Here is a 27,867-nt window from a genome sequence, read left to right on the forward strand (position 1 = left end):
GAGGCCCCGCCCCTGCGTCCCGCGGGCGCCTTTGCCGCGGCCTGCGCTGGGCTCTGCTCTGCGTCCGCTGCGTGTGCAGGTGCGAGAGGGCAGCGCTGGGGCTGAGGGGGGCAGCGCTGGGCTGAGTGGGGCAGCCTGGGGCCGGGATTGCGATCCCGGGGCTGAGGGTTTGTGCTGGGGTGAGGATTAGGGAGAGGCCTGTGGGGCAGCTGGGGAGTTGCGGGTGCGGAGGGCCCGTGGGGCCTGGGGGGGTCGGTTGGGTTGCAGGAGGCTCTGTAGGGCTGGCAGGGGAGCTGTGAGGAGGGCGTCTGTGGGGTTCTGCTGGGGTGGTCTGTGGGGCTGGGGCGGCAGCGGTGGGGTCAGTAGGGTGTTGTGAGGTTCGGATTGGGATCCCTCCTGCCGCGTGAGGTTGGGGGTGCGGAGGGTGCGTGGGGTCTGTGTGGGTGCGCTGGGTGGGTGCAGCTCTGTGCGGTAGCAGTGGGTGGATGGGTGTGGGGCAGGCGCTGTGTGGGTGAGGGGCGTGAGGGTTGGAGAGGGCAGCGCTGGGGCTGTGAGAGGACTGTGTGCGGGTGTGTGGAGCTGTGTACGGCCGTGGGCAAGCTGTGGGGAGCTGTGGCGAGCTGAGCTTGGGAGCGCCTGGGGCCGGTGGCAGCTGCGGGGTGGTTTGGCTGTGCTGGGGGCGGTGACATCAGAGCCCTCATGTGGAGTCTGCTGTGCCCACTCCTGCAACGAGGATGACTCTGCAGGTATTTTCAGAGCTTCTTAAGCATTTTGAAGCGTTCTGAAGTCTTAAGGAGTCTAACATAGAAGAGAGAATGGTTTGCATTTGGAAGGGACCTCCAATGGTCACCCAGTCCAAGCCCTGCAGTGAGCAGGGACACTCCACTGGCTCCTGGAGCCATAACCTTAATCATTCTCTGGCATGAGGGCTGGGGTTAGTATGAGCTGCTGTTGGCATAGTGCCCATCTGTGTGATGGGTACAGCAGAGGCTTTGCCCTCGAGTCCGTGATGCTTGCGTGGGGTAAATAATCCGCTGCAGACATGCACAGAGAACAGAAGCAGATGTGTGCAGTACTGTGGTGCCTAGGGGGTAGGGCAGCTTAACAAGGCGTGGTTTAAGGTAGTTCCTGTGTTGAATTTCCAGGGACAGCCTTTTGAGTTGTAGACCTTGGAGAAAAGCCAAGCAAGAGCTGCTGTGCCCTATTGGATGCTGTTCCCAGGGGGTTGGCAGCTGCACCTAATCCGTGGCTGCACTGTGGGGTTGTAGTGGTTGTTAAAGAGAGCCAAAGGAAGTTAAACTCTCAGGTGAAATTGGAGAAAAAAACACAGAATTTTGTTTGGACAAAGGTACAGAGAGAGACATTACAAAGCAATTACCACATCCCTGGCAACCACCCTTGAACTTTCCCCCACCCCAAAGACTAAATCTAATACGCCCCAGTGCTCCAGTCCTCTCCCTCTCCCAATGCCTCTGCCACCCAAGAGGCCTGAACAGGCCTCTGGAGGCCCCAAAAGAGGCCTACTGCTTACATATTCTTCCCGATAAAATGGCTCCTGCCAGACACAGGGCAGGAGGAGGAGGAAAGGAGAACGAGCTGACCTTGTGAGTTTATAAAGAGACAGCAGAATTATGGGATTGAATAACAATCTTCTAGTCCCCAGAAGACTTTTTAACCCTCTAGTCTCAACCTGGGACAGGGGTGGTTGGGTTAGAGTTGGCATCAGCTGCAGGGTGTGGGTGGTTGCTGAGCCTTGGGGGTTTCTTTGTGGCTTTGGTATTGTTTATGGTTAATTTGGAGGCAATGTTTTGTCTCTTGCAGATCTGTGGTGGTGGATCCTGTTCTAGAGGCTTGGGGACGCTGAGGTGTGCTGGGGCATGTTTGGGTGTGGCACTGGCTGGGTGATGTTTGGTGCTTTGTGGAGCATTGGAAGTTTGGGGCTCTGACTGTTGGTGCTGGGGGGATGCTTTGTGTCTGTCTGGATTTCAGGGGTGTGGGTCTGTTATATTTGTGGAGGGTTGGGATGCTCTGTGTGGAGGTTGCTGCTAACTTTGTCGTGTCAGGATTAGTTCAGGGATTACCCTCAGGGGCGATTGGGGCAGCTGAGAGAGTTGTGTTGAGACCAAGTGACAGTGTGAGTTGTGTTGGAGAGCTCTAGGGCTGGGGCAGTGCCTTCAGTGGTGCCAGGATTGCTGCGGAGGTATGGGGATGGTTATTGGTGGGGATGTTTTGGGACAATAAGGGGTGTAAGGAGTCAGCTGCTATGCTGGTGCCTGGGGCAAGCAGTGGTAGGGTTAATGGGGGGAGTGTTGGGATGCAGTTGGATCCTGTTTGCACCAGTGAGGGCTGCTCTCTGAAGGGGTGATGGGAAGGGGGGCAACTCTGGAGTTGCTGATGTCAGTGGTGGTCAGTTCTGCTGCAGGACTTCTCATTTGGAGGCAAAGGCCTCTCAGGTGATGCACATCAGTGTGGTCAGGGCATAGCTGAGCTGATTGAGCCAAGTGAAGCTGTGGTGTTTCACAGGGGCAAGCTCCTGGGCAGGCAGAGCAGCAGCCTGGTCTGCCAGCTGGGCAAGAAAGTGTTGTGGGGAAAATGGGAGTTTTATCTGCAGGCAGGAACTTCACAAGTGAGCTTTTGCTGCTGTGTAGTGAAGGTTGTGCACTGTGAATAGGGGAATGGGTGGGGGAATGCAGCTGGGGTAGGAAATGTAGCTGCTGTTGAGAGCACGCAGTGGAAGTGAGCAACTACATGATGTGTGTCATGGAAGGCAGTACCTAGGGAGAAATTGGCTAAACCAGTTCTTGTTAGGCTTCCTAAGGTGCACAAGAAGACAAAGCACAAGGCTCATGGGGGTCTCATTTGCTGGTTCCGCTGTGAAGCGTAGCTGGTGAGCTGCAAACCTTGATTGCTGTGGGAATAGCCATGCTGATGGTAGCAGGTGTAAAGTGTGTCCAGGTGTCTACATCCATTCCTGCTGCCCATACCTGCTGAGTCAGGGGCCAGGCACCCACTGGCCAGTAGGGCTCAGGCTATTCCTGCAGAGCCTAATCACAGAATTAACCAGATTGGAAGAGACCTGGGATCATCGAATCTGGCCTATCACCTAACCCTTCTTATGAACTAACCCATGGCACTAAGTGCCCCCTTTTAAATACCTCCAGGGATGATAACTCCACCACCTCCTCAGGTAGCCCTGAGGGGGAAAAGCTGCCTGGCTACAACCTCCTTTTGGGTAGTTGTAGAGAGCAGTAAAGTCTCCCTTGAGTCTTCTCTTCTTCAGGCTGCACACCCCTAGCTCCCTCAGCCTCTCTTCACAGGGCTGTGCTCCAGGCCCCTCTCTAGGTTGTTGCCTAGTGGCACAGGACGTTGCTGTATGGAGATGATGCTGCAGCCTGGTAGAATGAAAATGAAAACTTCTGGGTGACCAAAGAAGCAGAAGTGCTGTGAGCTGTTGGGACAGGATTGGGTCACCTCCTCTGTCGAGTCACAGAATGTGGTGTTCAGGGTTTGGTCTGTAAGTGATACGGTAGTGCCTTGGCGAGGGCTGGGAGCCAGAGTAGAAGTTGGACAGCAGCAACAATGTCAGGTCATAGAATAAGGAGCTTGGCATCATGCAGTGGCTGTGGGGTTGTGTTGGCAACTGCTGTGAGGAAGTTACTTGCTCCTAGAGTGGATGACGCACCTGCTGGGGGTGCTGAAGAACTGTCTGCAGGTACTGAGGCTGTTGCTGAGCCAGGGTACCTGCGAGAAGGTGGCACAAAGAAACAGAGACAAGTCAGGAGCTAAGACTGCTGTGATGGTTTGGGGGTTACCCCGCCCCCCCACACTTTTGAATTTGCCCCAGCTAACTCAGACGGACCCTGGGAATATAGATGAAGCAATTTATTTACAGCTAGCAGAATTTACAAGCAGCTATTTACAATATATACAGTTATATACAATTATATACAGAAATATACAAAGGATAAACAATACAAAAGCACAACTCCCCTCCCAGAAACCCCAGTCCCCAGGAGGGGCTCTCAAACCACCGCAACACCTCCCCCCAGTCCCTCTCAACCTTACCCCAGTCCTCAGGAAGAAGAGAGGTGCAGCCAAGAGGTTAGGGAGCAGGGTTAGTAGGAGCAGGGTTAATGAGATGTGACCAGGTCTAAGGCAAAAGCAAGAGAGAAAACAAAATGGAGAAAAAGTCTTTCTTCTTCCCAGAGTTCTCAGCGTAACTGTGAGAGAAGTTGACATCAATTGTTTTCATTTCACTGCCCGTTATCTAGTTCTGTTACCAAAACATTCCAGCTTGCTTCAAACTAGCACAACTGCTCAGGAGGGTCAATGACTGCTGTGCAGTGCAGGACACAGCACAAGGAACACAGGAGGTTTCCCATCCCCAATGCAAGCTTTACAGAGTTCATACACCCTTAGCTACTGCAGACTCCTGCTGATTCCTGTTCCTTTGCGTTTGGCTCCTCTTGGCTATACCTGGCAGTGGCTTTTGGGAGTGGGCTGGGAGGAGCTGCTGCTTAGTGGCATTTTTCTTCTCCACCCCTAGTCTTTTTTCCCCTGTTCTTCTCACATCTGCAGGAACATCTGCTCTGTTCCTGGCCTCTTCTCCTGTTATCTGTACATTGTCTTAGGGAAGCATTGAACAGATTTACCTTCATCTAAACATGACATTGGTGTGTAGCAGCTTTCTTCCTCTGCAGTAAACAGGCCTTAAACTCCTAACTCATCCTGTCCCTCAAGCTCTCTGCTTTCCATACATTCATGTAGTTCCTGTTGTTCTGATCTCCATGCACTGGATGAGTGAACATGCAATTATCCTAAACAGATTAATCCAAAACAGGTTAATATAAGGCCTCTCCTTCCAGGGCAGTAGATAGTTTATGCTGTACCAGCTCTTGCTTTTATGGTGCAGGAGGGCAGAGGTAGGAGGAAAGATGAGGATAGGAGTCAAAAGCTGATTGTTTACACAGGGGAATGCTATGCCTGGGATGCCAGTTATGAGTGGTACCAGACAGTGCCCAAGTCCTCCAGTCATAATAGGTATAAAGAAGATTGTCAGGAATGCCTGTGCAGTGATGATTACCTCATAGATTTGGTTGTCTCCTAGCAGGGTGCCTGCTTGACCTAGCTCTGCGCAGATGAGTAGACTGAAGGCTGTACCAACTGTGCCAGCTCATGCCCGGAATATAAAGTATGGAATGCTGATGTCTTTGTGCGTGGCAGAGAATAATCATTGCTGGGTGAAGGCCATAGGTAGGATCTCTGAGTGTTAAGGCCTTAGGCTGTAGTCCTTTACACAGAGGTTTAATTCCTCTTTTGATCAGTCCTATAGTGAACCTCCTGTTGAATTGCAGGCTGAGGGCTGTCCATTGAGAGTGTCCCAGGGCTTAGGTTAGATGGAAGCCTGTTGGGTTTGGGCATCCAGCTGCAGAGTAGAGTTTTGTGGGATTGAAGCCTGCCTGTCTAGGTTGAGTTGAGTTTAGATTCAGGCCCTGGCTTAATGAACATGTCTGGGTTGCATTCAGGTGATGCAGAGTTGTGTCTTGTGTGTCTTAAAAGAATCTGAGAGGGTTTAACTCTTAAGGCTTTGAGGGCCTTTGCCTTAGGGCTGTCCTAAGCTTCTGGATAGTGGTCAGCATTATAGGAGAGAGCAGCAGGAGGAGGATTGGTAGGGCAGCTGGGGTGGTGATTGCAGTGTGTGATGTTTGTTGGTATGCCACTGTCTGATGTGGATAGTGGAGTTTGATGGAAGCTTGACTGTTGATTGGGAGGTAAGGTAGAGATAGAAGAGGAACATCAGTGGGGATAGGAGAGCAATGGTTAAAGCTGCTGTGGTTGTTCCTTGTTTGCTAAGTTAGTGAATGCTGAGCCATTATGTAAGAGCCTGTTGAGTGGTGGGAATGTGGCTGGGGGTAACAGTGTAAGTGTGAGGGGCTTTGTTCATGAGGATATTGTTGATAGCTTTAGGGGATTGGCTGTATTCAGGGTGAAAGTTATGGTGATGCTTATTAGGGTGTAGAAGCAGAAGGTGAACAGAGTGAGTTTAGGGTTGTAAATGCCAATAATGCTTGTGGAGCCTAGGTGAGAAATAGAGGATGAGGCTGGGATCTTTTAGCTCTGTGTTGGGTTGAGGCCTGTTGAGCCTCCTAAAGCTGCTGAGGCAATAGGTCTTAGTAGTGTGGGGTTGAGTGTGTTGGATGTGAGAAGCAGAAAGGTGCTTGGTGTAGGAATTCTATTCTAATTGCCAGGAGAAGAGCTGCAGTTAGTGGTGAGCCCTGGAGAACTTTTGGGGCCAGGCTTTATGGCAATTGCTGCTGTCAGCAGGAGGCAGGATGTTGGATTAGTTAGCTGAGTAATATCTCCCTGTCCTGTGGCCCGGGCATTCATTGTGCTTGAGAAGAGGATTGTGGCAGAGGCAGCTGCCTGCACTATGCAGTCTTTCCTTGTGGCCTGGCTGGTTGGTGGGCAGTGGATTTGGAGCTGCTTGAGATGAGGGCAAGGGTGTTCATTTCTAGCCTAGTTCAGGCTGGGGACTGCTTGAGATTGCAGTGGTTGCTCACAGGAGGAGTCTTAGAGATGTGATGAGTTTTGCACAGGGATTCATTAGTAGAGGAAGGGCTGAACCATGATTTTTGGAGTGTGGGCCTGATAGCTTTGTTAGCTGACCTAGCTAGGAAATTGTATAAAGCAAGTGTGGAGGCTTTGCCCTCTTCTGTGTAGGTTTGGTTGCTGCTTTTCTAAGCCCCTGCTCTGCTGTGTAGGAATTGAGAGGGTTGCTGTGGCTTTGTGTTGGCTTCATCAGTGAGCCAGGCACATTGTCTTAAATAAGGAGGTAGCCTGCCCAGGATTTGGGTTGTTTCTGTGTCCTAGGCATGATGCCAGTGTTGGCAGTGGGAAATCTTTTTCTAGGTGGAAGTTGGTCATAGCCAAATGTGATGCTTTGGGTGTTCCCTGTCCCCCCACACTTTAGAAATCACCCAGACTAGACTCGGCCATCTCTGGAAATAAGAATGAAGCTATTTATTTACAGCTGGCACAATATACAAGCAGATAGTTACAGTATATACAGTTATAGACAGAAATATACAAGGTAATACAGAAACACAACTCCCCTCCCAGAAACCTGAGTCCCCAGGAGGGGCTCTCAACCACCCCTTCTCCTTCCCCTTACCCCTCTCAACCTTACCCCAATGGTAAGTGGGAGAATTCTCCTGCAGCAGGACATGAGCTGTAAACATGAGAACTTGTGCTGGGAGACGTCCTTGAGCTGGAAGCTATAATGAGCAACCCACGCACACCTGCAGGGGGCTGGACCTGCCGGCCCCTGGGGCGGACACAGCTACAGGGGGCTGAGCACCACAGGTTGTTTTGGCACAAGGCAACCTGGCTGCACCTTGCACGTGGCTCTGGGCCAATCTGTACTGTCCACTTGTGCCAGCCCCAGGCTGATTGTATACACCTCCTCTGAGCACTATATAAGAGGCGTCGTCTACCCTAATAAATTGTACTGATGCATAGCAAGCTGCTGCGTTGACTCATCAGTACCCCGATCTCGCATCTCACCAGCCTCCCGACTCCGACACCCCAGTCCTGAGGAAGAATAGATGTTTGGCCAAGAGGTTAAGAAGGAAAGTGGGATTAGCCCAAATGGACGGTGAGGTTAGAGAGTAAGATGTTGCTCAGTCAGCAGCCCAAGCAAGAGTGAAAAAAAATGGCGAGAGTGTTATCTAATGTTTTTGTTTCTTGTTCCCATACTCCTCAGCAAGACTGTGAGGGAAGTAGACATCACCATTGTTTTCTTTTCACAGCCTATAATCTTCTACTTCTCAGCAAAACATTCTAGCCTGCTTCAAACTAGCACACCAAATCGTGGAGATGAGGCACGGATTGATGAGAGCCCTGAGGAAAGGAAAAGACCTTGTGTGGCTGAGGCAATTTGGAATGGTTCTGATGAGAGGTTTGGAGTGCTTGGATTAAGGACTAGGATGGCAGTGAGTGTGTCCATTGATACAATGTTAGCATGTTCAGCTAGGAGGAGTGAGCCCTGTGGCTTGCTTGACATTGGAGCTGGACACTGAGGTCTGATTGCCCTTCTGTAAGGTCGAGCACAGCGTAGTTTATTTTGGCAGTATGGAGATGCAGCCTGTAGTGGCAAGGGGTCAGGCAGATGTTGTGGAGGGCCTGTAGGCCTGAAAATAGGCTTATTTATGCCTTGCCCTGCCCAGACATGTTTTTCTGCCCAAACCAGAGGCAAACACACTAAATGAGCACAAAGGGGCATAACAGACCTGGTGCCACAAAGTCTGGCCTGCCTAGGGTCTATGTTGTATAAGGTGGTTGTAAACATGTTGTGTAAACTCCCACACGCCTAGCTCATGCTTCTCTGGTGCAAGCCCATGTGGTCCCCATATTTGGGGAAAGTCCAGGCCTATGGCATTTACCTATTATGGTAACATTTGGCTGACTGCCAACCTGATTGGTCATTCTAGTGGCCAAAGGGCCATTAATCTCGGCCCACATTCAATAAATAGGGGTACACAGGTAAACAACGTGCTCGGATTTCCCCCACATAGCTCAGACTCCCCAATTGCCTGCCTGCATACTTACTTGCAGAGCTCACTTAAGCCTGCCTATATGTATATGTGGAGCCTATAGTCTACAGTCAGCTGTGCACACTTGCACGCCACTGTGTTATCAGGACCAGATCCTGTATTGCCTGCCTTTACCTACGGAGCACAGACTCCTGAGCAGCTGTGTGCACCTTGCACACCCACTGCCTTATCATTGCCTGGTAAGCACCACTGCCGACGAGTTACCAGGAAGCAGACTCTGAATCATCTACACACGATCGGTCTATGTAGCCAGCTTTAGACTGTGCTGAGACAGTACAACATCCTACCTCTGCACCTGAGGTCCTGCCTGCCTAAGAATCCCTGGACAGAGCATCCAGAAGAAGCCAGCAGCACAAGGTCAGAGACTGTCATTTCCCCAGAAACTAGGAAGATCCATCCTTTCCTCTCAAGCTGGGAGGATTCCAGCCTCGAAGTCCACAGGCAAGGCTCCCTTGAGGTTTGGACGTTAGTAATAGGCTGTGACATAGCGCCAGAGGGTGATTATTGATTAATCAGAATTGTAAGTGAATGCTTTAATGCCTCTGTAATATCTGTTGCCTCTGCCATAGAGCAGGAAAGAGTTTTCAGCCCACTCTGCTGGGCAAATAGCATATAGACCCCGAGCGGCATTAAACTGCGGGGAAGATCCTCTCTCTGTTTATAGTTTGAACTGTTCGCTAGTTATTAACAAGTTACTGTAGATATTAATCCTAGAATGTTTTGATAACCGTGTAGAATCCTATTAATATACAGTGATTGGGGGTGGTGAGAGTTCAGAATATTGAGTTTAATAAAGATATGTTTTTATAGAATATTATCTTGTACCAATTAATTTCTTCCCTCCGCCAAAATTGGTGTAGGCGGCAGAATACCCCTCCGCGACAGCAGAGTGCCACAGAATACCAGGGTGTTATAAAGGGGACTAGTTGAAATCTGAGTTTGGAGTAAAATGCAATGAGGCCGATTTAAAAGTTATTAAATAATTTATTAATACACACAAAATAATTCCCCCAGACTTATTTTCAACTCTCACACAAGTTCTTGGATGTGGTTAGCAGAACTATTTGCAGAATGTCTCTATACAGTGGAATTTTTAAAAGATTTAATATAGAGTCTGGTGGCTTAATTTGCTGCTTGTGAGGTTGATTAGAATCCTTTAGCAACTTGAACAAAGAGTGAAGAATACTCACTAGTCCTAACATCCGTGGCCCAAAACATAGGCAGGAAAATATTCAACAGAAGTCCTGTGGTGAATTCCATGTGGGCTGCAAAGTGGAATCAGCTGCTGGCTGGGGTGGCTTGAGGCAGCTGAGACAACTGAGGTGACCGAGCGGGTGAGTGGCAGGTGAGCAAGGAATGAACGAGCACGCAAGCACCTTAATCACCTGTTCACCCCCATTTATAGGGTAATGGCCGAGGCTAATGCTCTCATTGGCCACACAATCACCCAGTCACCTCTGGCAATCACCCAAGTAGACCCAAAAATGGAAGAACCCACAAACTGTTGTCTTTCAAAAATGGGGGGCGCATACACCTTGCACGCGACAGGGGTGTGGTCCCCATGAAACCCCTCTCAGGCAACCGGACTAAACCAAACTGGGTTGTCTGAGTTTCTTCTGTCCTGTTTTCCTGCCTCTGGCTGCAATGCAGACAGGCAGGTAAATAAGACAGGACATGCTTAAGCCCATTTTTTGTCCTTTGGGACTATTCACCACACAGGGGTTGGAAGGGACCTCAAAAGCTCATCCAGTCTAACCCCCCTGCCAGAGCAGACTGCCTGCTCTGGTGTTCTGTTGCCCTCACAGGGAAAAAATTCCTCCTGTTTACATGAAATTTCCTATGCCTCAAGAAAGTAAAGAGATTCCTGTGTTTCATGTGTAGTCCCCACTTAGTGTAATTATGGGTAGGAATATGATGGCAGCAGTAACCTTGTAGGATATGGTTTGTGCCACTGCTCAGAGTGCGTCAATTTAATCCTGTTTTGAGCTAGAGGCTCAGCCTGATCCCAGAGTGGAGAACACTGCTAGGCGGGCTGTGGACAGGAGAAATAGAAGGCCTAGGCTGAGAGTAGTGAGTGAGAAGGGAAGGAACAGGACGGGTCAGATAGTGCTAGGAGCAGTGCTGGTGCAGGTGTTGTAAGGGATAATAGGGGGCTGAGGTAGGTGGTGGATGGGTTCTTTAATGCACAGCTGTGCTAGTTTGAAGCAAGCTAGAATGTTTTGGTAACAGAACTAGATAACAGGCAGTGAAATGAAAAACAATTGTGTCTACTTCTCTCACAGTCACGCTGAGAACTCTGGGAAGAAGAAAGACTTTTTCTCCATTTTGTTTCTCACTCTTGCTTTTGCCTTAGACCTGGTCACATCTCATTAACCCTGCTCCTACTAACCTTGCTCCCTAACCTCTTGGCTGCACCTCTTTTCTTCCTGAGAACTGGGGTAAGGTTGAGAGGGCCGGGGGGAGGTGTTGGGGTGGTTTGAGAGCCCCTCCTGGGGACTCAGGTTTCTGGGAGGGGAGTTGTGCTTTCATATCGTTTATCCTTTGTATATTTCTATATATAATTGTATATAACTGTATATATTGTAAATAGCTGCTTGTAAATTCTGCTAGCTGTAAATAAATTGCTTCATCTATATTCCCAGGGTCCGTCTGAGTTAGCTGGGGCAGACTCAAAAGTGTGGGGGGGGCGGGGTAACCCCCAAACCATCACATTTTTAATTGGCGCCCAACGTGGGGCTAGAGATTTCAGTGAGTGGAAATTAGCTCTGGGAATTAAGATGAAGCTAATCAAGCAGCTATTGTACTTGGTGGGGATTGCTGTGTGGCCTGTTTTCTGGTTTTTTGTGTACAACTGGATCAAAGATCAAATTGGTTATTTCTTGCTTCATGTAGTTTTTAAGAAGGCTAAAGTTAAGCTTTCAAACATGTTCTGGAGCTGGGGTGATTTTATTCTTGGTTATGCTGGTTTTAGTGTCACTGAGAATATTACTAGTGATATTACAAGAGTTTTTGTCAATAATGTTACAATCAATCGAGAGTCTGCTTTATCTACTGCTCTCATGAGGGTCATCCAGCCCCAAACTGAAATGCCAAGTCCATGCAAGGATTTTTACAGGAAAGAGATTGTGGCGGGGTTGCTGTACATTATCATGGCTCTTATGATTTTAATTTTCATATTAATTTTGGTATTATTGGTGAAAAATTCAAAACCAGCTTCTATAAGAACTAGGAAAAATTCTGTGTCTCAGAAGCAGTCTCTTTCACAGCAAAACAAGGGAACACAGTTATCGGCTTCCCCCTTGCCAGCCTCTCCACCCTCCTCTGTAGGTTCTGGGAACACAGCCAGCGTTCCCGCCACTAACGTAAACAATGATAAGGATAACCAAAACAAGCCGCAGAGTTCAGCAGGAGCCTCAGGAGCACAGGCAAATATCCAAAATCAGAATGTTCCTAGCAACAATCAAAACACGTCAGGGTTGGCAGGCATCCCAGGAGGACAGGCAAACAATCCCACTAATGCTAATAATACTACTAGTGCTAGTAACGCTAGCCCAGTCAGTCCAAATCCTAATGACACCAGCTCAGCTAATTCGAACCCCCAGCCAGCAGACCAGAACCAAAATCCTCCTGTTAAAAGCAAGGCAGATTTGAACTCACAAGCTCCAGGTCAGACCCCTAAGGATACAAATGCTCCAAGTCAGACTCCTAAAGATTCAAATCCTCCAGCAGACACATCCAAGTCTGTTGCTGCTCAGGCCCTTCTAGCACCTGCTAAGGCAAAAGCTAAAACAAAGAGTGGTTCGCAGGAGGATGTAAGAGATGGGACCTCTGGTGATCAGCAGCAAGAGGAGGAAGAGGAGGCAGTTAGTCTGCGAGACCTTGTAGATGTGCTGAGACAACAATACTCAAGTGAGAGGAGTGCTGTGAGGTTAGCTGCCAAGAGAGAGGATGGTTCCCATGAGTTTAGGAATGCTATGAGGAAGATTGTGTTAGGCCCGGCACCACCAGAACAACAGGAAGAGGAGGAGGAAGATGACATCCAAGGCTCAAAGGATCCACTCAGAGAGGTCAGGGAAGTTAGAAAGGAATACACAAGGGAATCAGGTGAGCCAATCTTAAGCTGGCTAGTGAGATGCCGTGGCATTGGTGCTAATGCTCTGCAGGTAGGAGACAAGTCTGCCAAGCAGCTGGGACCGCTCACTAAGGAGAGTGGAGTGGACAAACACCTAGCAAGTCCTCTTGGTAGGGTTAGCTTGTGGACACGCCTTCTGTTGGCTGTGGCTATGAGATATCCTTCCCGAGATGATTTGCCATGGGCTGCCAAGAAGTGGAACACCGTTGAGCAGGGAATTAAGCTTCTGAAGGAGTTTGCTGTGAAGGAAGTGCTTTATGGAGATCATGGCACTCATGAGCCTGACGATATTCCTTTGGGAACAGGTCTCATGAAGAAGCTTATTAAGCTTGCTCCTTCATCCTATGCTAACATCTTGGCCAGTAAGTTCCTAGCAAGGAGTGATAATGGAAGATCTTTCACTGTTGGTGAATTCACTGATCAGCTCAGGCAGATTGACTACATCACTTTACCTCGATCTCGTTCTGGCAAGCAGTATGTGCTAACGATGGTAGAAGCCAGCACTGGATGGTTGGAAACCTATCCAGTTCCACATGCTACTGCACGTAACACCATTGTTGGTTTGGAGAGACAGATCTTGTGGAGACATGGAACTCCAGAGAGAATCGAGTCAGACAATGGTACTCATTTCAAGAATAATCTTGTGAAAAACTGGGCCAAAGAGCATGGTATTGAATGGATCTATCACATACCCTACTATGCACCAGCTTCAGGGAAGATTGAGCGCTACAATGGTTTGCTGAAAACCACCCTAAAAGCCATGGGGGGTGGAACTCTGAAAAACTGGGACAAACATTTAGCACAAGCTACTTGGTTGGTAAATAGTAGAGGTTCAGTAAACAGAGCAGGACCTGCACAATCAGATTTGGTCCAAACAGTAGACGGTGATAAAGTTCCTGTTGTACGTGAAAAGAATCTGTTAGGGAAAACTGTTTGGGTATTTTCTCCTTCGGGCGAAGGGAAACCTGTCCGAGGGGTGGTTTCTGCTGAAGGTCCTGGTCATACATACTGGGTAATGCAGGAGAATGGTGAAATCCAGTGTATTCCACAGAGAAATCTAACTTTAGCTGAGAGAGTTTAAATTCAAGCTGTTAGGAGTTTTCTGTTCTAGGTAACATCGGCGCCCAACACTGAGAGAATCTACGATAGAATCTACAGTACGTGAGCACGAACCCAATATCACCTGGGAGTCCCTGTTCTGAGCTTTTGAATCACCTACATCTGATTGAAGTGTGAACTGAACTTGTATATATTGTTTTAGTGTAAATATTGGTTTAGATTAGATTGGATAATTCTCAGCGATACTCTGAGCGAAGTAGACAAGGGGTGGATTGTGCTAGTTTGAAGCAAGCTAGAATGTTTTGGTAACAGAACTAGATAACAGGCAGTGAAATGAAAAACAATTGTGTCTACTTCTCTCACAGTCACGCTGAGAACTCTGGGAAGAAGAAAGACTTTTTCTCCATTTTGTTTCTCACTCTTGCTTTTGCCTTAGACCTGGTCACATCTCATTAACCCTGCTCCTACTAACCTTGCTCCCTAACCTCTTGGCTGCACCTCTTTTCTTCCTGAGAACTGGGGTAAGGTTGAGAGGGCCGGGGGGAGGTGTTGGGGTGGTTTGAGAGCCCCTCCTGGGGACTCAGGTTTCTGGGAGGGGAGTTGTGCTTTCATATCGTTTATCCTTTGTATATTTCTATATATAATTGTATATAACTGTATATATTGTAAATAGCTGCTTGTAAATTCTGCTAGCTGTAAATAAATTGCTTCATCTATATTCCCAGGGTCCGTCTGAGTTAGCTGGGGCAGACTCAAAAGTGTGGGGGGGCGGGGTAACCCCCAAACCATCACAACAGCTTTGCTCCATCTGCTAAGGGCCATGAAAGCCCCAAAGGACCAATGATGTTTGGAGCCCTTGGGGCCTGCATGGAGCTCAGGACTTTTTGTTCAACTCATGTTAGCAAAGCTGATGCAGTTAAGATCTGTAGTTTTCTGGCTCACTGGAGAGGTCCCTGAAGACTGGCAGCTGGCCAATGTGATACCCATTCACAAGAAGGGTCGTAAGGAGGAGCCAGAAAACTACAGACCTGTGAGCCTGACCTCAGTGCCAGGCAAGGTCATGGAACAGGTAATCTTAGGTTCCATCACAAAGCACCCACAGGATGGCCAAGGGATCAGGCCCAGCCAGCATGGGTTTAGGAAGGGCAGGTCCTGCCTCACCAACCTGATCTCCTTTTATGATCATATTACCCACCTAGTGAATGTGGGGAAGGCTGTGGATGTAGTCTACTTGGACTTCAGCAAAGCCTTTGACGCTGTCTGCCACAAGAAGCTCCTAGCCAAGCTGGCAGCTCATGGTTTGGACAGATTCACTCTGTGCTGGATCAAGAACTGGCTGGATGGCAGAGCTCAGAGAGTGGTGGTGAATGGTGCCACATCCAGTTGGCAGCCAGTCACTAGTGGTGTCCCCCAAGGCTCAGTGCTGGGCCCAGTCCTGTTCAATGTCTTTATTGATGATCTGGACGAGGGGATTGAGTCGCGCATCTGTAAGTTTGCAGATGCCACCAAGCTAGGAGCAGGTGTTGATCTGCTGGAAGGTAGGAGAGCCCTGCAGAGGGATGTAGACAGGATGGATGGGTGGGCAGAGGCCAATGGGATGAGATTTAACAAGGCCAAGTGCAGGGTTCTGCACTTTGGCCACAACAACCCCAAGCAGTGCTACAGGCTGGGGACTGAGTGGCTGGAGAGCAGCCAGGAGGAAAGGGACCTGGGGATACTGATAGATAGTAAGCTGAAGATGAGCCAGCAGTGTGCCCAGGTGGCCAAGAGAGCCAATGGCATCCTGGCCTGCATCAGGAAGAGTGTGGCCAGTAGGAGGAGGGAGGTTATTCTTCCCCTGTACTCAGCACTGGTCAGGCCACACCTTGAGTGCTGTGTCCAGTTCTGGGCCCCTCAATTGAAGAGAGATGTTGAGGTGCTGGAAGGTGTCCAGAGAAGGGCAACAAAGCTGGTGAGAGGCCTGGAACACAAATCCTATGAGGAGAGGCTGAGGGAGCTGGGCCTGTTTAGCCTGGAGAAGAGGAGAATCAGGGGTGATCTTATTACTGTCTACAACTACTTGAAGGGAGGTTGTAGGCAGGTAGGGGGTGGCCTCTTCTCCCAGGCAACCAGCAATAGAACAAGGGGACACAGTCTCAAGTTGTGCCAGGATAGGTATAGGCTGGATGTTAGGAAGAAGTTCTTCACAGAGAGAGTGATTGGCATTGGAATGGGCTGCCCAGGGAGGTGGTGGAGGCACCGTGCCTGGGGGTCTTCAAGCAAAGCCGGGATGAGGCATTTAGTGCCATGGTCTAGTTGTTTGGTTAGGGCTGGGTGATAGGTTGGACTGGATGATCTTGGAGGTCTCTTCCAACCTGGTTGATTCTATGATTCTAAGATAGGGACAGCATGGGAAAGTGACATGGGTAGGTAGTGCGGATTGGAGTGTGAGTCATAGGTAAGTGATGGCAGCAAGGGAGAGGACTTAAGCCTTTTGCATTTGCTAAGCTGTGCCATGCCAGCTCTCCTTTTCTAGCATGAGGTTTGTGGATCCCTGTAGTGGTTGATTTGGTTTCCTCACTTAAGGAGAAGGCCTGCTTATATGGAGAGGCCTTATTTTTCTAGTCTTCTTGTACTAGGAAAAATCCATCCTAGATAGAAACTGACCTGGATTGCTCTGCTCTGAACTCAGGTCATATAGGACCGTTAATGGCTGAACAAAGGAACCCTTTGTACCATCTGCACCATTGTGATGTCCTAGTCCGACACTGAGTTCCTAAGCCTCCTTGTGTGTATGGGCTGTTGTAGGGGCTGGCGCTGCTGTCCCTGGGGCAGCTTGGTCATTCATCAGTTCTGCTGGGTCTAGTAACTATTATCACATTCAGATGCTGCTCTTGGTTAAGAGCTGTGCTCCTGTCTGAGGAGGATTTCTCTTTTTGTAAAGCAAAAAATACAGGCCAGTAGGTGGAGAGGTGAGGTAAGTCTGATAGGTTTCTCTATCAGAGGAAGCACTCAGGTCCTTCAGGCATGTGGCTCACTCTTCCCCCGCTCAGCCCCTAACAGAGGGCCATTTACTGCTTCCAGGCTTACATTGTCTTGGTAGCACATCAGATGTCAAGGAGTAAAATGTGAGGTAGCCCAGACTTGGGAAGAGATGAGCTGTAGGTCTGGCACTGGAGTAGATGATGTGTTCTTGTGGCAGTGAAGACATCATTGGTGGAGGGGCATCCCCACTCATAGCAGGGAGGTTGGAGGTCCATTCCAGCCTGAGCCATTCTGTCTGGCTCTGATGTGTGCTGCCCATCAGCTTCTAAGTTCCGTGAGGTCTCCTCTTCTTGTGTTTTTCTTCCTGCTCTTGCCCAGAAAGATCAGTGTCACTGATTACCTGTAAGAGGCTTTTCAGGCCTCACTTAGCCTCTCAGACAAGTCTTGCTTTATGGGGCAATTGGTTGTGCTGCCTTCACATGGGTAGGATCCCACAGCCATTCAACGAGACCTCACCAGGCAGGCACCACCTTCACTACTTGGTGTGCTGCCAGCTGTGGTTTTGGTAAACAGCCAGGCCTTGGCTTTGCCCAGTTCCTTTTACAGATGTAAATGTTCCTGCTGGGTGCTCCTGAGTCAGTCTGTCAGGATGGTTTGACATAGGGCTTGCTAGAATGAGGGTGTCTGTTATTAGTCCATTAATAGTGTGGTGACAGAAGTTTGCACCAAGAGGGAGTGACTCCAGTTACTGACTCCAGCATTGGCTCTCCTGCTCTTATTTGCTGCCACGTTAGTGGGGAGAGAGCCATGCTGGACTTGTGTTGTGGGATCAGAGCTTTGACACGCTCTTTGCTGATGGCTGTTGAAAGCTAACAATTTGGTGTTAGTTAGGGATGGTTATCTGATGGGAGAGGTTGTGTTCTTTTTTCAAGGAGCTGTGCCCCCTTGCAGTGACTCCTGGTAAATTCTGTGGTGGTTGGGATCAGTGTCTGTGTGGGAAGCAGTCAGGGAAGAACTTGGGTTCATTTGGCAGGCAGGCAGCTCTCTCCCAGCTCTGTTGGCTTTTCACCTCTCCTAACAAGTCCTCCCACTCTTGTTCCACAGAGACAGGTTGGCTCAGAGACAACTGCTTGTGAGTAGCTCCTTTGGGTTTCAGGGTGGCAAGCTTGAGTCCATTTTGCTTGGTTGTTCTTGCTGGATGATGATGCAGAATGTCCAAGGGCTGATCTCTGCTGCTCAGTGCTTAGGTTTTGTTATGAAATTATTCAATTATGAATAAGGCACATACAACAATAAAGTTACTAATTATTAATTATTGCTTATTGCTAATTAAAAATATTGCCATAGCTTATTTACAGGATCATTGTGCTCAGTTGTGCAAGATATTTGCAGGAGATGTGCAGTGCTTAGGGCAGTATTGAATAACCGTAAACAGTTTAAACAAAACTGGAAAATGTAAATGGAGGATTTAAACTGGGAAGTCTCCCATGGTGCAGTATGCTGCTTACCCTCTAGGGGGAGTGTTGGGAAATGGCTGGAAAATGAGGGACACAAGCCCCTAGAAGTGTGTACAATCAAGCCTTGGATGTGAGGTCTGAGTATTGAAGCCAGTAAGCTGCAGCGCTATGTGTGAAGAAGCTATGGGGAATTTGTCCTTGAGCCTTCTGATAAACAGCGTCTGTGGGGCTGTGTGCAAAGCAGGAGGGAATTGGGAGGAATATGCACATTCCAATACTTAGGTGCACTAAAAATGCTTTTGCAGTAACTGCCAGTAGGGAAGATTATGCATATTCAAATATTGAGATAGGCCAAATGATAAGGAAAAGTATCACTTGTATGCTGTATGCGTTTCACACTTCTCACCCTAATTGAAAAGTATGTGCTTTGTAACTTGGAGTCTGATGCTCTCAATAAAGAAAGGGAGCTTGGATTGCTTAGCTCAGATTGGGTCGTTGCCAGTTCCCATCCCCTTCCGCAGGGGCGACTCTAGAGGAACCTTACTGCCAACTGACAGCAGCCACAAGATCTAAGGTAGAGTTAAGCAGAGAAACTTTAACAGAGAGACTTTATAGAAAATGTTTACTCACAGGTTAGTATCTCTGGAATCTTTTCAGGGCTGTGTTTACAGTCCCATGGATGCAGTTTAAACACAAAGCAAAGTGGTGTTGGTCCAGGTGCTGTCTCCCAATGGGGTTTCTCCTGGTTCCCAGGGCACTGCTGCCTCTCTTGGCTGCCCTGAGGCTCTGAGTGTGGAGCGGGTGCTGAAAGCAGTTTATGGCTGTCAGGGGTGCAGCTGCTTGCTTGCAGCAGTACAGCTCCCCAGGGGCACCAGGCTCACCTGGGCTTGCGCATTCCTGCCTGGTCTGGGCAGCTGGTTGCCTGCCAGCAGGGTTCCTGATGAGGCATCAAGACTGGCATGCTTCTGGCCAGTGTTTGGTAATGACTTCTTTGCCTACAAGCGATGCGCAGGGCACTTGTACTTCTCCCGAGTAAACTGAGGCATGGCAGAACTCCCTGTAAACAAGGCACAAAGCAGCAAGGCAATGACTAAAGCGTCAAGGCACCGTGTCTGCAGCTTTGGCTTGCTTGTATCATTTGCCTGAGACTTGATTTCGCCATAGGAAACAGAGGGAAACAAAAGGCATCAGCCAATGGAATGGCAGTGATCCAAATTTGGTGGGACGCAGGAACTTGCCCCAAGGTGAGCATCCACAAGATGCTTGCTCCTTCTTTGCCACAAGATGTAAACACAAGCAAAACATGTCTGGGCAATGCCTTGTTATTCAGACTCCCTGGATCCTGCTCTTTTGTCCTTTCCCCATGTTCCCTGGACTCCAGAAGGGGGAGGGCAAAGTCATGGAACAGGTCATCTTGAGTGCCATCACAAAGCACCTACATGATGGCCAAGGGATCAGGCCCAGGCAACATGGGTTTAGGAAGGGCAGGTCCTGTCTCACTAACCTAATCTCCTTTTATGTTCAGGTTACCTGCCTGGTGAACGTGGGGCAGGCTGTGGATGTAGTCTACCTGGACTTCAGTAAAGCCTTTGTGATGGTTTGGGCTCTTACCCGCCCCCCCACACTTTGTATTTGCCCCAGCTAACTCAGACAGACCCTGGGAATATAGATGAAGCAATTTATTTACAGCTAGCAGAATTTACAAGCAGCTATTTACAATATATACAGTTATATACAATTATATACAGAAATATACAAAGGATAAACAATACAAAAGCACAACTCCCCTCCCAGAAACCTGAGTCCCCAGGAGGGGCTTTCAAACCACCCCAACACCTCCCCCGGCCCTCTCAACCTTACCCCAGTTCTCAGGAAGAAGAGAGGTGCAGCCAAGAGGTTAGGGAGCAGGGTTAGAAAGCAGTGATGTTAGAAAGATGTGTCTCGGTCTAAGGCAAAAGCAAAAGTGAGAAACAAAATGGAGAATGTTTACCTCTTCTTCCCATAGTTCTCAGCATAACTGTGAGAGAAGGAGACATCAATTGTTTTCATTCCACTGCCTGTTATCAAGTTCTTTTACCAAAACATTCTAGCTTGCTTCAAACTAGTACAATCCACCCCTTGTCTACTTCGCTCAGAGTATCGCTGAGAATTATCCAATCTAATCTAAACCAATATTTACACTAAAACAATATATACAAGTTCAGTTCACACTTCAATCAGATGTAGGTGATTCAAAAGCTCAGAACAGGGACTCCTAGGTGATGTTGGGTTTGTGCTCACGTGCTGTAGATTGTATCATAGATTCTCTCAGTGTTGGGCGCCGATGTTACCTAGAACAGAAAACTCCTAACAACTTGAATTTAAACTCTCTCAGCTAAGGTTAAATTTCTCTGTGGAATACACTGGATTTCACCATTCTCCTGCATTACCCAGTATGTATGACCAGGACCTTCAGCAGAAACCACCCCTCAGACAGGTTTCCCTTCGCCCGAAGGAGAAAATACCCAAACAGTTTTCCCTAACAGATTCTTTTCACGTACAACAGGAACTTTATCACCGTCTACTGTTTGGACCAAATCTGATTGTGCAGGTCCTGCTCTGTTTACTGAACCTCTACTATTTACCAACCAGGTAGCTTCTGCTAAATGTTTGTCCCAGTTTTTTAGAGTTCCAACCCCATGGCTTTTAGGGTGGTTTTCAGCAAACCATTGTAGCGTTCAGTCTTCCCTGAAGCTGGTGCATAGTAGGGTATATGATAAATCCACTCAATACCATGCTCTTTCGCCCAGTTTTTCACAAGATTGTTCTTGAAATGAGTACCATTGTCTGACTTGATTCTCTCTGGAGTTCCATGTCTCCACATGATTTGTCTCTCCAAACCAACAATGGTGTTACGTGCAGTAGCATGTGGAACTGCATAGGTTTCCAACCATCCAGTGCTGGCTTCTACCATCGTTAGCACATACTGCTTGCCAGAACGTGATCGAGGTAAAGTGATGTAGTCAATCTGCCAGGCTTCACCATACTTGTACTTTGACCATCTCTCACCATACCATAAGGGCTTAATTTGCTTAGCCTGCTTAATAGCAGCACAAATGTCACAGTCATAGATGACTTGGGTGATAGCATCCATGGACAAGTCAATTGACCTATCACGAGCCCATCGGTATGTTCCATCTCTGCCTTGATGTCCAGATGAGTCATGGGCCCACCGAGCTAAGAACAGCTCACCTTGGTGTTTCCAATCAAGGTCAATGTCAAGATCAGAGTTGGTATCAACTTCAGAAATCTTAGCAGCTTGGTCTGCCTTCTGGTTATGTTGATGTTCCTCAGTTGCTCTGCTCTTAGGCATGTGTGCACACCAAATAGGCTTTCTTTTCCTCTGCCAACCATGCTTCTTCCAGTCCTTTAGCCAACCCCATAGAGCATTGGCTACCATCCATGAGTCGGTGTAGAGGTAAAGGATAGGCCAATTTTCACGTTCAGCCACATCAAGAGCAAGTTGGACAGCTTTTACCTCAGCGAACTGACTGGATTCTCCTTCTCCATCTCTCGCTTCAGTAACTCTCCTGGTAGGACTCCAGACTGCTGACTTCCATATTCGCTTGTTCCCAACAAGACAACAGGAACCATCTGTGAACAAAGCATAGTTCTTTTCCTGATCAGAGAGATCACCATAGGGAGGAGCTTCCTCAGCACAAGTTATTTTCTCCTCTGGAGGTTTGGAACAGTCTGTGCCTTCCGGCCAGTTGGTGATCACCTCCACCAGACCAGGTCGGTCAAGATTACCCATTCGTGCTCGTTGAGTTATCAAAGCCATCCATTTAGACCAGGTTGCATCTGTGGCATGATGTGGTGATGAACCTTTCCCCTTGAACATCCAGTTAAGAACTGGCAGTCTAGGAGCTAAAAGCAATTGTGACTCAGTTCCAATCACTTCAGAAGCTGCTTTCACTCCCTCATAGGCTGCTAGAATCTCTTTTCTCAGTTGCAGTGTAATTTGTCTCTGAACCTCTGTAGCAACGTCCCCAGAAACCAAGAGGACGACCACGTGTCTCATTTGGAGCTCTCTGCCAAAGACTCCAAGTTGGACATTGTCACTGGCAGCCGTGTACAGAATGTTCTTAATGTCTTGACCAGATCTCACAGGTCCCAAGCCCATTGCATGGACTATTTCTCGTTTGATTTGATCAAAGGCTGCTTGTTGTTCAGGTCCCCACTCGAAATTGTTTCTCTTACGAGTCACATCATGCAGAGGTTTGACAATCTGACTGAAACCAGGAATGTGTAGTCTCCAAAATCCCACCACACCAAGGAAAGAAAGTGTGTCCTTCTTACTGGTGGGAACTGCCATGGTAGAGACTTTGTTGATCACATCCTGAGGAATGTGACGGCGACCATCCTGCCACTGCACTCCCAGAAACTGAATTTCTCTGGCAGGTCCTTTGACCTTGTCTCTCTTAATGGCAAAACCTGCTTGCAACAGAATGTCAATGATTTTGTTACCTTTCTCGAAGACTTCCTCAGCAGTTTGGCCCCACACAATGATGTCGTCGATGTACTGGATGTGCTCTGGAGCTTTACCTTTCTCCAGTGCATTGTGGATGACTGAGTGACAGATGGTTGAGCTGTGTTTCCACCCCTGAGGCAAACAGTTGAACTGGTACTGGATTCCTATCCAGGTGAATGCAAACTGCGGCCTGCACTCCTTTGCTATGGCAGTAGAGAAGAAAGCATTAGCAATGTCTATGGTTGCATACCATTTAGCCTACTTCGATTCCAGCTCGTACTGGAGTTCCAGCTGAAGTTGACATCAATTGTTTTCATTTCACTGCCTGTTATCAAGTTCTTTTACCAAAACATTGCAGCTTGCTTCAAACTAGCACAGCCTTTGACACCGTCTGCCACAAGAAGCTCCTAGCCAAGCTGGCAGCTTGTGGCTTGGAGAGATTCACTGTGTGCTGGGTCAGGAAGTGGCTGTCTGGCAGAGCCCAGAGAGTGGTGGCGAATGGTGCCACATCCAGTTAGCAGCTGTCTCTAGTGGTGTACCCCAGGGCTCAGTGCTGGGCCCAGTCCTGTTCAATATCTTTATTGATGATCTGGACGAGGGGATTGAGTCCAGCATCAGTAAGTTTGTAGATGCCACCAAGCTAGGAGCAGGTGTTGGTGTGTTGGAAGGTAGGAGAGCCCTTCAGAGGGACGTAGACAGGCTGGATGGGTGGGCAGAGGCCAACAGGATGATATTTAAGGCAGCCAAGTGCAGGGTTTTGCACTTTGGGCACAACAAGCCCACGCAGTGCTACAGGCTGGACACAAGAGTGGCTGGAAGGCAGGCAGGAAGAAAGGGACCTGGGGTTACTGGTAGACAGTAGGATGAAGATGAGCCAGCAGTGTGCCCAGTTGGCCAAGAGAGCCAATGGCATCCTGGCCTGCATCAGGAAGAGTGTGGCCAGCAGGACAAGGGAGGTCATTCTTCCCCTGTACTCAACACTGGTCAGGCCACACCTTGAGTGCTGTGTCCAGTTCTGGGCCCCTCAATTGAAGAGAGATGTTGAGGTGCTGGAAGGTGTCCAGAGAAGGGCAACAAAGCTGGTGAGGGGCCTGGAACACAAAGCCTATGAGGAGAGGCTGAGGGAGCTGGGCTTGTTTAGCCTGGAGAAGAGGAGGCTTAGGGGTGACCTCATTGCTGTCTACAACTACCTGAAGGGAGGTTGTAGGCAGGTGGGGGGTTGGCCTCTTCTCCCAGGCAACCAGCAACAGAACAAGGGGACACAGTCTCAAGTTGTGCCAGGGGAAGTGTAGGCTGGATGTTAAGAGGAAGTTCTTCCCAGAGAGAGTGATTGGCATTGGAATGGGCTGCATGGGGAGGTGGTGGAGTCACCGTCCCTGGAGGTGTTCTGGATGGGGCACTTAGTGCCATGGTCTAGTTGACTGGACAGGGCTGGGTGCTAGGTTGGCCTGGATGATCTTGGAGGTCTCTTCCAACCTGGTTGATTCTATGAAAGGGCACAGTCTGTGGCAGAAACCTACCTGCCATCAGCACAGGGCTGACAAACAGGGGGGATGGGACCACTGCCTACGGACCAGGGTCTCTCAGCCCCCGCAGCACTGGCACCTGGGATCTCAGCACAAGTATTAGAGATCTGACCCCACATCATAGCAAGAAGTGAGATTTCAAGACCACTCTCCAGTTTTTGCCCCAGCTGAATGTTGGTGACTGGGAGGTGTCACATGTGAGGTGCTGTATTTATCCAGTCAGGGTATCAGGGTTTGAGCTGCTGGGCTCAGGTGTATCCGTCTTCCCTAGGTAACAGCAGTGACCTCTTCCCATACCATCATGGCCTCATAGAAGGGCCCAGATAAGAACTGGGAGAAGCAGCACCCATAAAACAAGATGGAGCAGGCAAAGTGCAGCCCCAAGGAAGAGGGCAAGACAGAGGATGACAGTGAGGGGAAAGATGACTGTGATGATGATGATGATGAGAGTAAAGATGACCAGGATGAGGAAGTGGAGGAGGAGGGTGTGTTCATTTTAGCCCACTCTGTGCCACTGAAGCAGTTGATTCAATGCCCTGTATATGGCGCTTCCACACGGCGCTCCAGCCTCATTGCCCACACCAGTGAGAAGTCCTTCAGCTGTGCTGACTGTGGCAAGAGCTTCACACGGCGCTCACACCTCATTAACCATCACCGAACACACACTGGTGAGAAACCCTTCAGCTGTGCCGACTGTGGCAAGAGCTTCACACGGCATTTTGGCCTCATTGCCCACCGCCGTACCCACACTGGTGAGAAGCCTTTCAGCTGTGCTGACTGTGGCAAGAGCTTCACACGGCATTTTAGCCTCATTTCCCACCGCCGAGCCCACACTGGTGAGAAGCCCTTCAGCTGTGCTGACTGTGGCGAGAGCTTCACACTGCGGTTACATCTCATTAACCATCACCAAACCCACACTGGTGAGAAACCCTTCAGTTGTGTTGACTGTGGTGAGAGCTTCACACAGCGTTCACACCTCGTTAACCACCACCGAATCCACACTGGTGAGAGGCCTTTCAGCTGTACTGTCTGTGGCAAGAGTTTCACTCAGAAGTCTGCCCTCATCCGGCACCACAGTGTCCACACCACTGAGAAGTCCTTCAGCTGCAAGGACTGTGGCAAGAGCTTCAAACACAGCGCATATCTCACCATTCACCACCGCACCCACACTGGAGAGAATCTCTTCCCCTGCGCAGAGTGTGGCAAGAGCTTCACCACGAGCTCTAAATTCCTCCAACACCGACTCGTGCACAGCGGTGAGAAACCCTACACCTGCTCTGATTGTGGCAAGAGCTTCACTCACATCTCCACCCTTACTGTCCACCGCCATGTCCACACTGGTGAGAGGCCCTTCACCTGCTCTGACTGTGGAAAGAGCTTCACCCAGAGAGGCAGTCTCAGTTACCACCGCCTCACCCACACTGGTGACCAACCCACACTGCAGGGCAAGCACAATTAGACCCACCTCAGGTCTCTCAGGGTAATTGTGCCCCCACCCTGAGAAGGCCTTTCCAGCAGATTGAACCAAAATTGCCTCTTTTTCACCTGCATTTCTCAGTGACTGGGGGCTCCAGCAGGAAGAAAGACCTCCTGCTCTTCTGAGCACCAATATGTGCTGGTGAGAATAATTATGGTGATGAGTGGGAACAGCTGGAACTGCCACTGGAGCTGGGCTGAGCTTTGCCAGGATTTGTCTGGTTCTTCCTCTATTCTTTGTGTCTCCCTGGGGTGAAACCCCCTCTCTCCAGTGTTCAGTGATGTCAATAAAACCCCAAAGTGACCCAAATTGTGTCTTTTCCCTTTCATTTTAGACATTCCTACTTGCAGGACCCAAATGCTGGGGGCATTTGTCCCCTAGGAAGGGGGCTGGAGACCTGTGCTAGATTCTGTGGTCCTGCTCTGGCAGGAGGGTTGGACTCAATGATCTATGGAGGTCTGTTTCAACCCCTAACATCCTCAGATCCTGTGAAAACAGGTGCTGAAAGCCATCTGTTAGAATGAGAGAATGAGAGTTGGTCATAAACAGTGAGCCCAGGGGTCAGGAGACTTTGGGAAGTAAAACAGGTAAGCCACAGCCTGGTTCGGCAAGAGAGAGCAGGACCGAGGCTAGCTCAGCTGAAACGCACTTTCTCGAAGCTTTTTTCTCCTCCATTTTGCAGCTCTCTCGATCCGAGGAGCCCAGAAGGGGGCAGGGAGCGGCAGGCGCTAAGTGCTCACTGGAAGGTGAGGCAGAGGGGTGGTGCCTGGTGAGCGGCAGATTTAAACGAGGAGCAGTCATCTCTGCTGAGTGCAGCGCAGCATGTGCTGGGGAGGGGAAGAAAAAAAAAAATCCATACTAACTTAACTCCCATCAGACCTTCAGGAAAGCAGACATGGTGCAAACTAGGTCCAGGCTGTACAATACTTGTTAAACTGTGGGCACCCAAACAGAGCCCACCTGTAGGAATGCAGATGTGCAGACGACTGGATGTGAGGAGTGCTGTAGCCTGGCACTCAAAGTCGAGGGAGACACAGACATTGGCTGCATTAGGTGTGAGCAGATAATAGTCTGCTTAACCTGGTGGCTGAACTCAAGGGAGAGGTGGAATGCCTCAAGGCTGAAAGGGAACGTAAAAGAGAGCACCATGCTCTGCAGTCCCCCTTGCCAGAGGGAGATGAACTAACCAACCAAGGAGAATTGATGCAGGTACCTGCCAGATGGGGCAAGGGTAAACCCTTCCAGCCATCCTCACATCCTCAGCTGCCCTTACACAACAGATAGAGGGCACTAGAGGTCGAGGATGAGGTGGTTTTGGAGCAGACAGAAGAATCACCGGCTGGGAGGGCAACTGAAACAAATCAGTTGCCCCCTTGCATCAGAACAAGTACTCAGAAGAAAAAAAGGACGGTGATTGTTATTGGTGACTCCCTTCTGCAGGGAACAGAGGGCCGTATATGCCACCAGACCCCTTCCACAGGGAGGTCTGCTGCCTCCCTGGAGCCCGGGTCAGGGATGTTACCAGGAGGCTGCCTACTGTAGTGCAGCCCTCTGATTACTATCCCTTATTAGTTATACAGGCAGGGAATTATGAGGTTGATACCAGAGGGCTAAAAGCTATCAAAAGGGACTTCAAGGCACTGGGAAAAGCAGCTGAGGAGCAGGGGCACAGGTAGTCTTTTCATCTGTACCCTTAGTCACAGGTTGGAATGCAGAGAGGAATAGGAAAGCATATTTGATGAACAAGTGGCTCAGAGGCTGGAGCCTTCAACAAAACTTCAGATTCTTTGATATTGGGGAACTTCATCTTGCCACAGGTCTGCAATCAGCAGATGGGGTACAACTGACGCAGAGGGGGAGAAGGACCCTGGCACATGAGCTGGCTGGGCTTGTTGAGAGGGCTTTAAACTAGAGTGGAAGGGGGAGGGGGTTAAACATGACACCACTAGAGATAAAGAAAACTGAGGACGGTAGGCTAGAGCTAGGGGTAAAAGCAGCAGCCCAGCTGAAGTGCATGGACACTAATGCACACAGTATGGGTAACAAACAAGAGGAGCTGGAAGCCTTGGGACTGAAGGAAAACTGATATTGTCACCATCACTGAAACGTGGTGGGATGGCTCACATGATT

At 49.2% G+C, this 27,867-nt stretch overlaps 1 protein-coding gene and 1 pseudogene across 1 annotated transcript; one reads left to right on the top strand and one right to left on the bottom strand.

Annotated features, from left to right (window-relative positions):
• LOC135174137 (gastrula zinc finger protein XlCGF8.2DB-like) lies at nt 1-26,046 on the top strand. Its single transcript, XM_064141380.1, has 2 exons — nt 1-79; nt 24,532-26,046. The coding sequence occupies exon 2, from the start codon at nt 24,619-24,621 to the stop codon at nt 25,717-25,719; it is 1,101 nt and encodes a 366-aa protein (XP_063997450.1). The 5' UTR covers nt 1-79; nt 24,532-24,618; the 3' UTR covers nt 25,720-26,046.
• Nucleotides 5,821-6,604, bottom strand: LOC135174104 (NADH-ubiquinone oxidoreductase chain 2-like; annotated as a pseudogene).
• Nucleotides 26,047-27,867: the final 1,821 nt, after the last annotated feature.

This window comes from Pogoniulus pusillus, unplaced genomic scaffold, assembly GCF_015220805.1.
Source record: "Pogoniulus pusillus isolate bPogPus1 unplaced genomic scaffold, bPogPus1.pri scaffold_47_arrow_ctg1, whole genome shotgun sequence".
NCBI classification, from domain to species: Eukaryota; Metazoa; Chordata; class Aves; order Piciformes; family Lybiidae; genus Pogoniulus; species Pogoniulus pusillus.

Coding starts and splice junctions, on each gene's coding strand:
- LOC135174137 (XM_064141380.1), top strand. CDS start 24,619: ATGGAGCAGGCAAAGTGCAGCCCCAAGGAAGAGGGCAAGACAGAGGAT.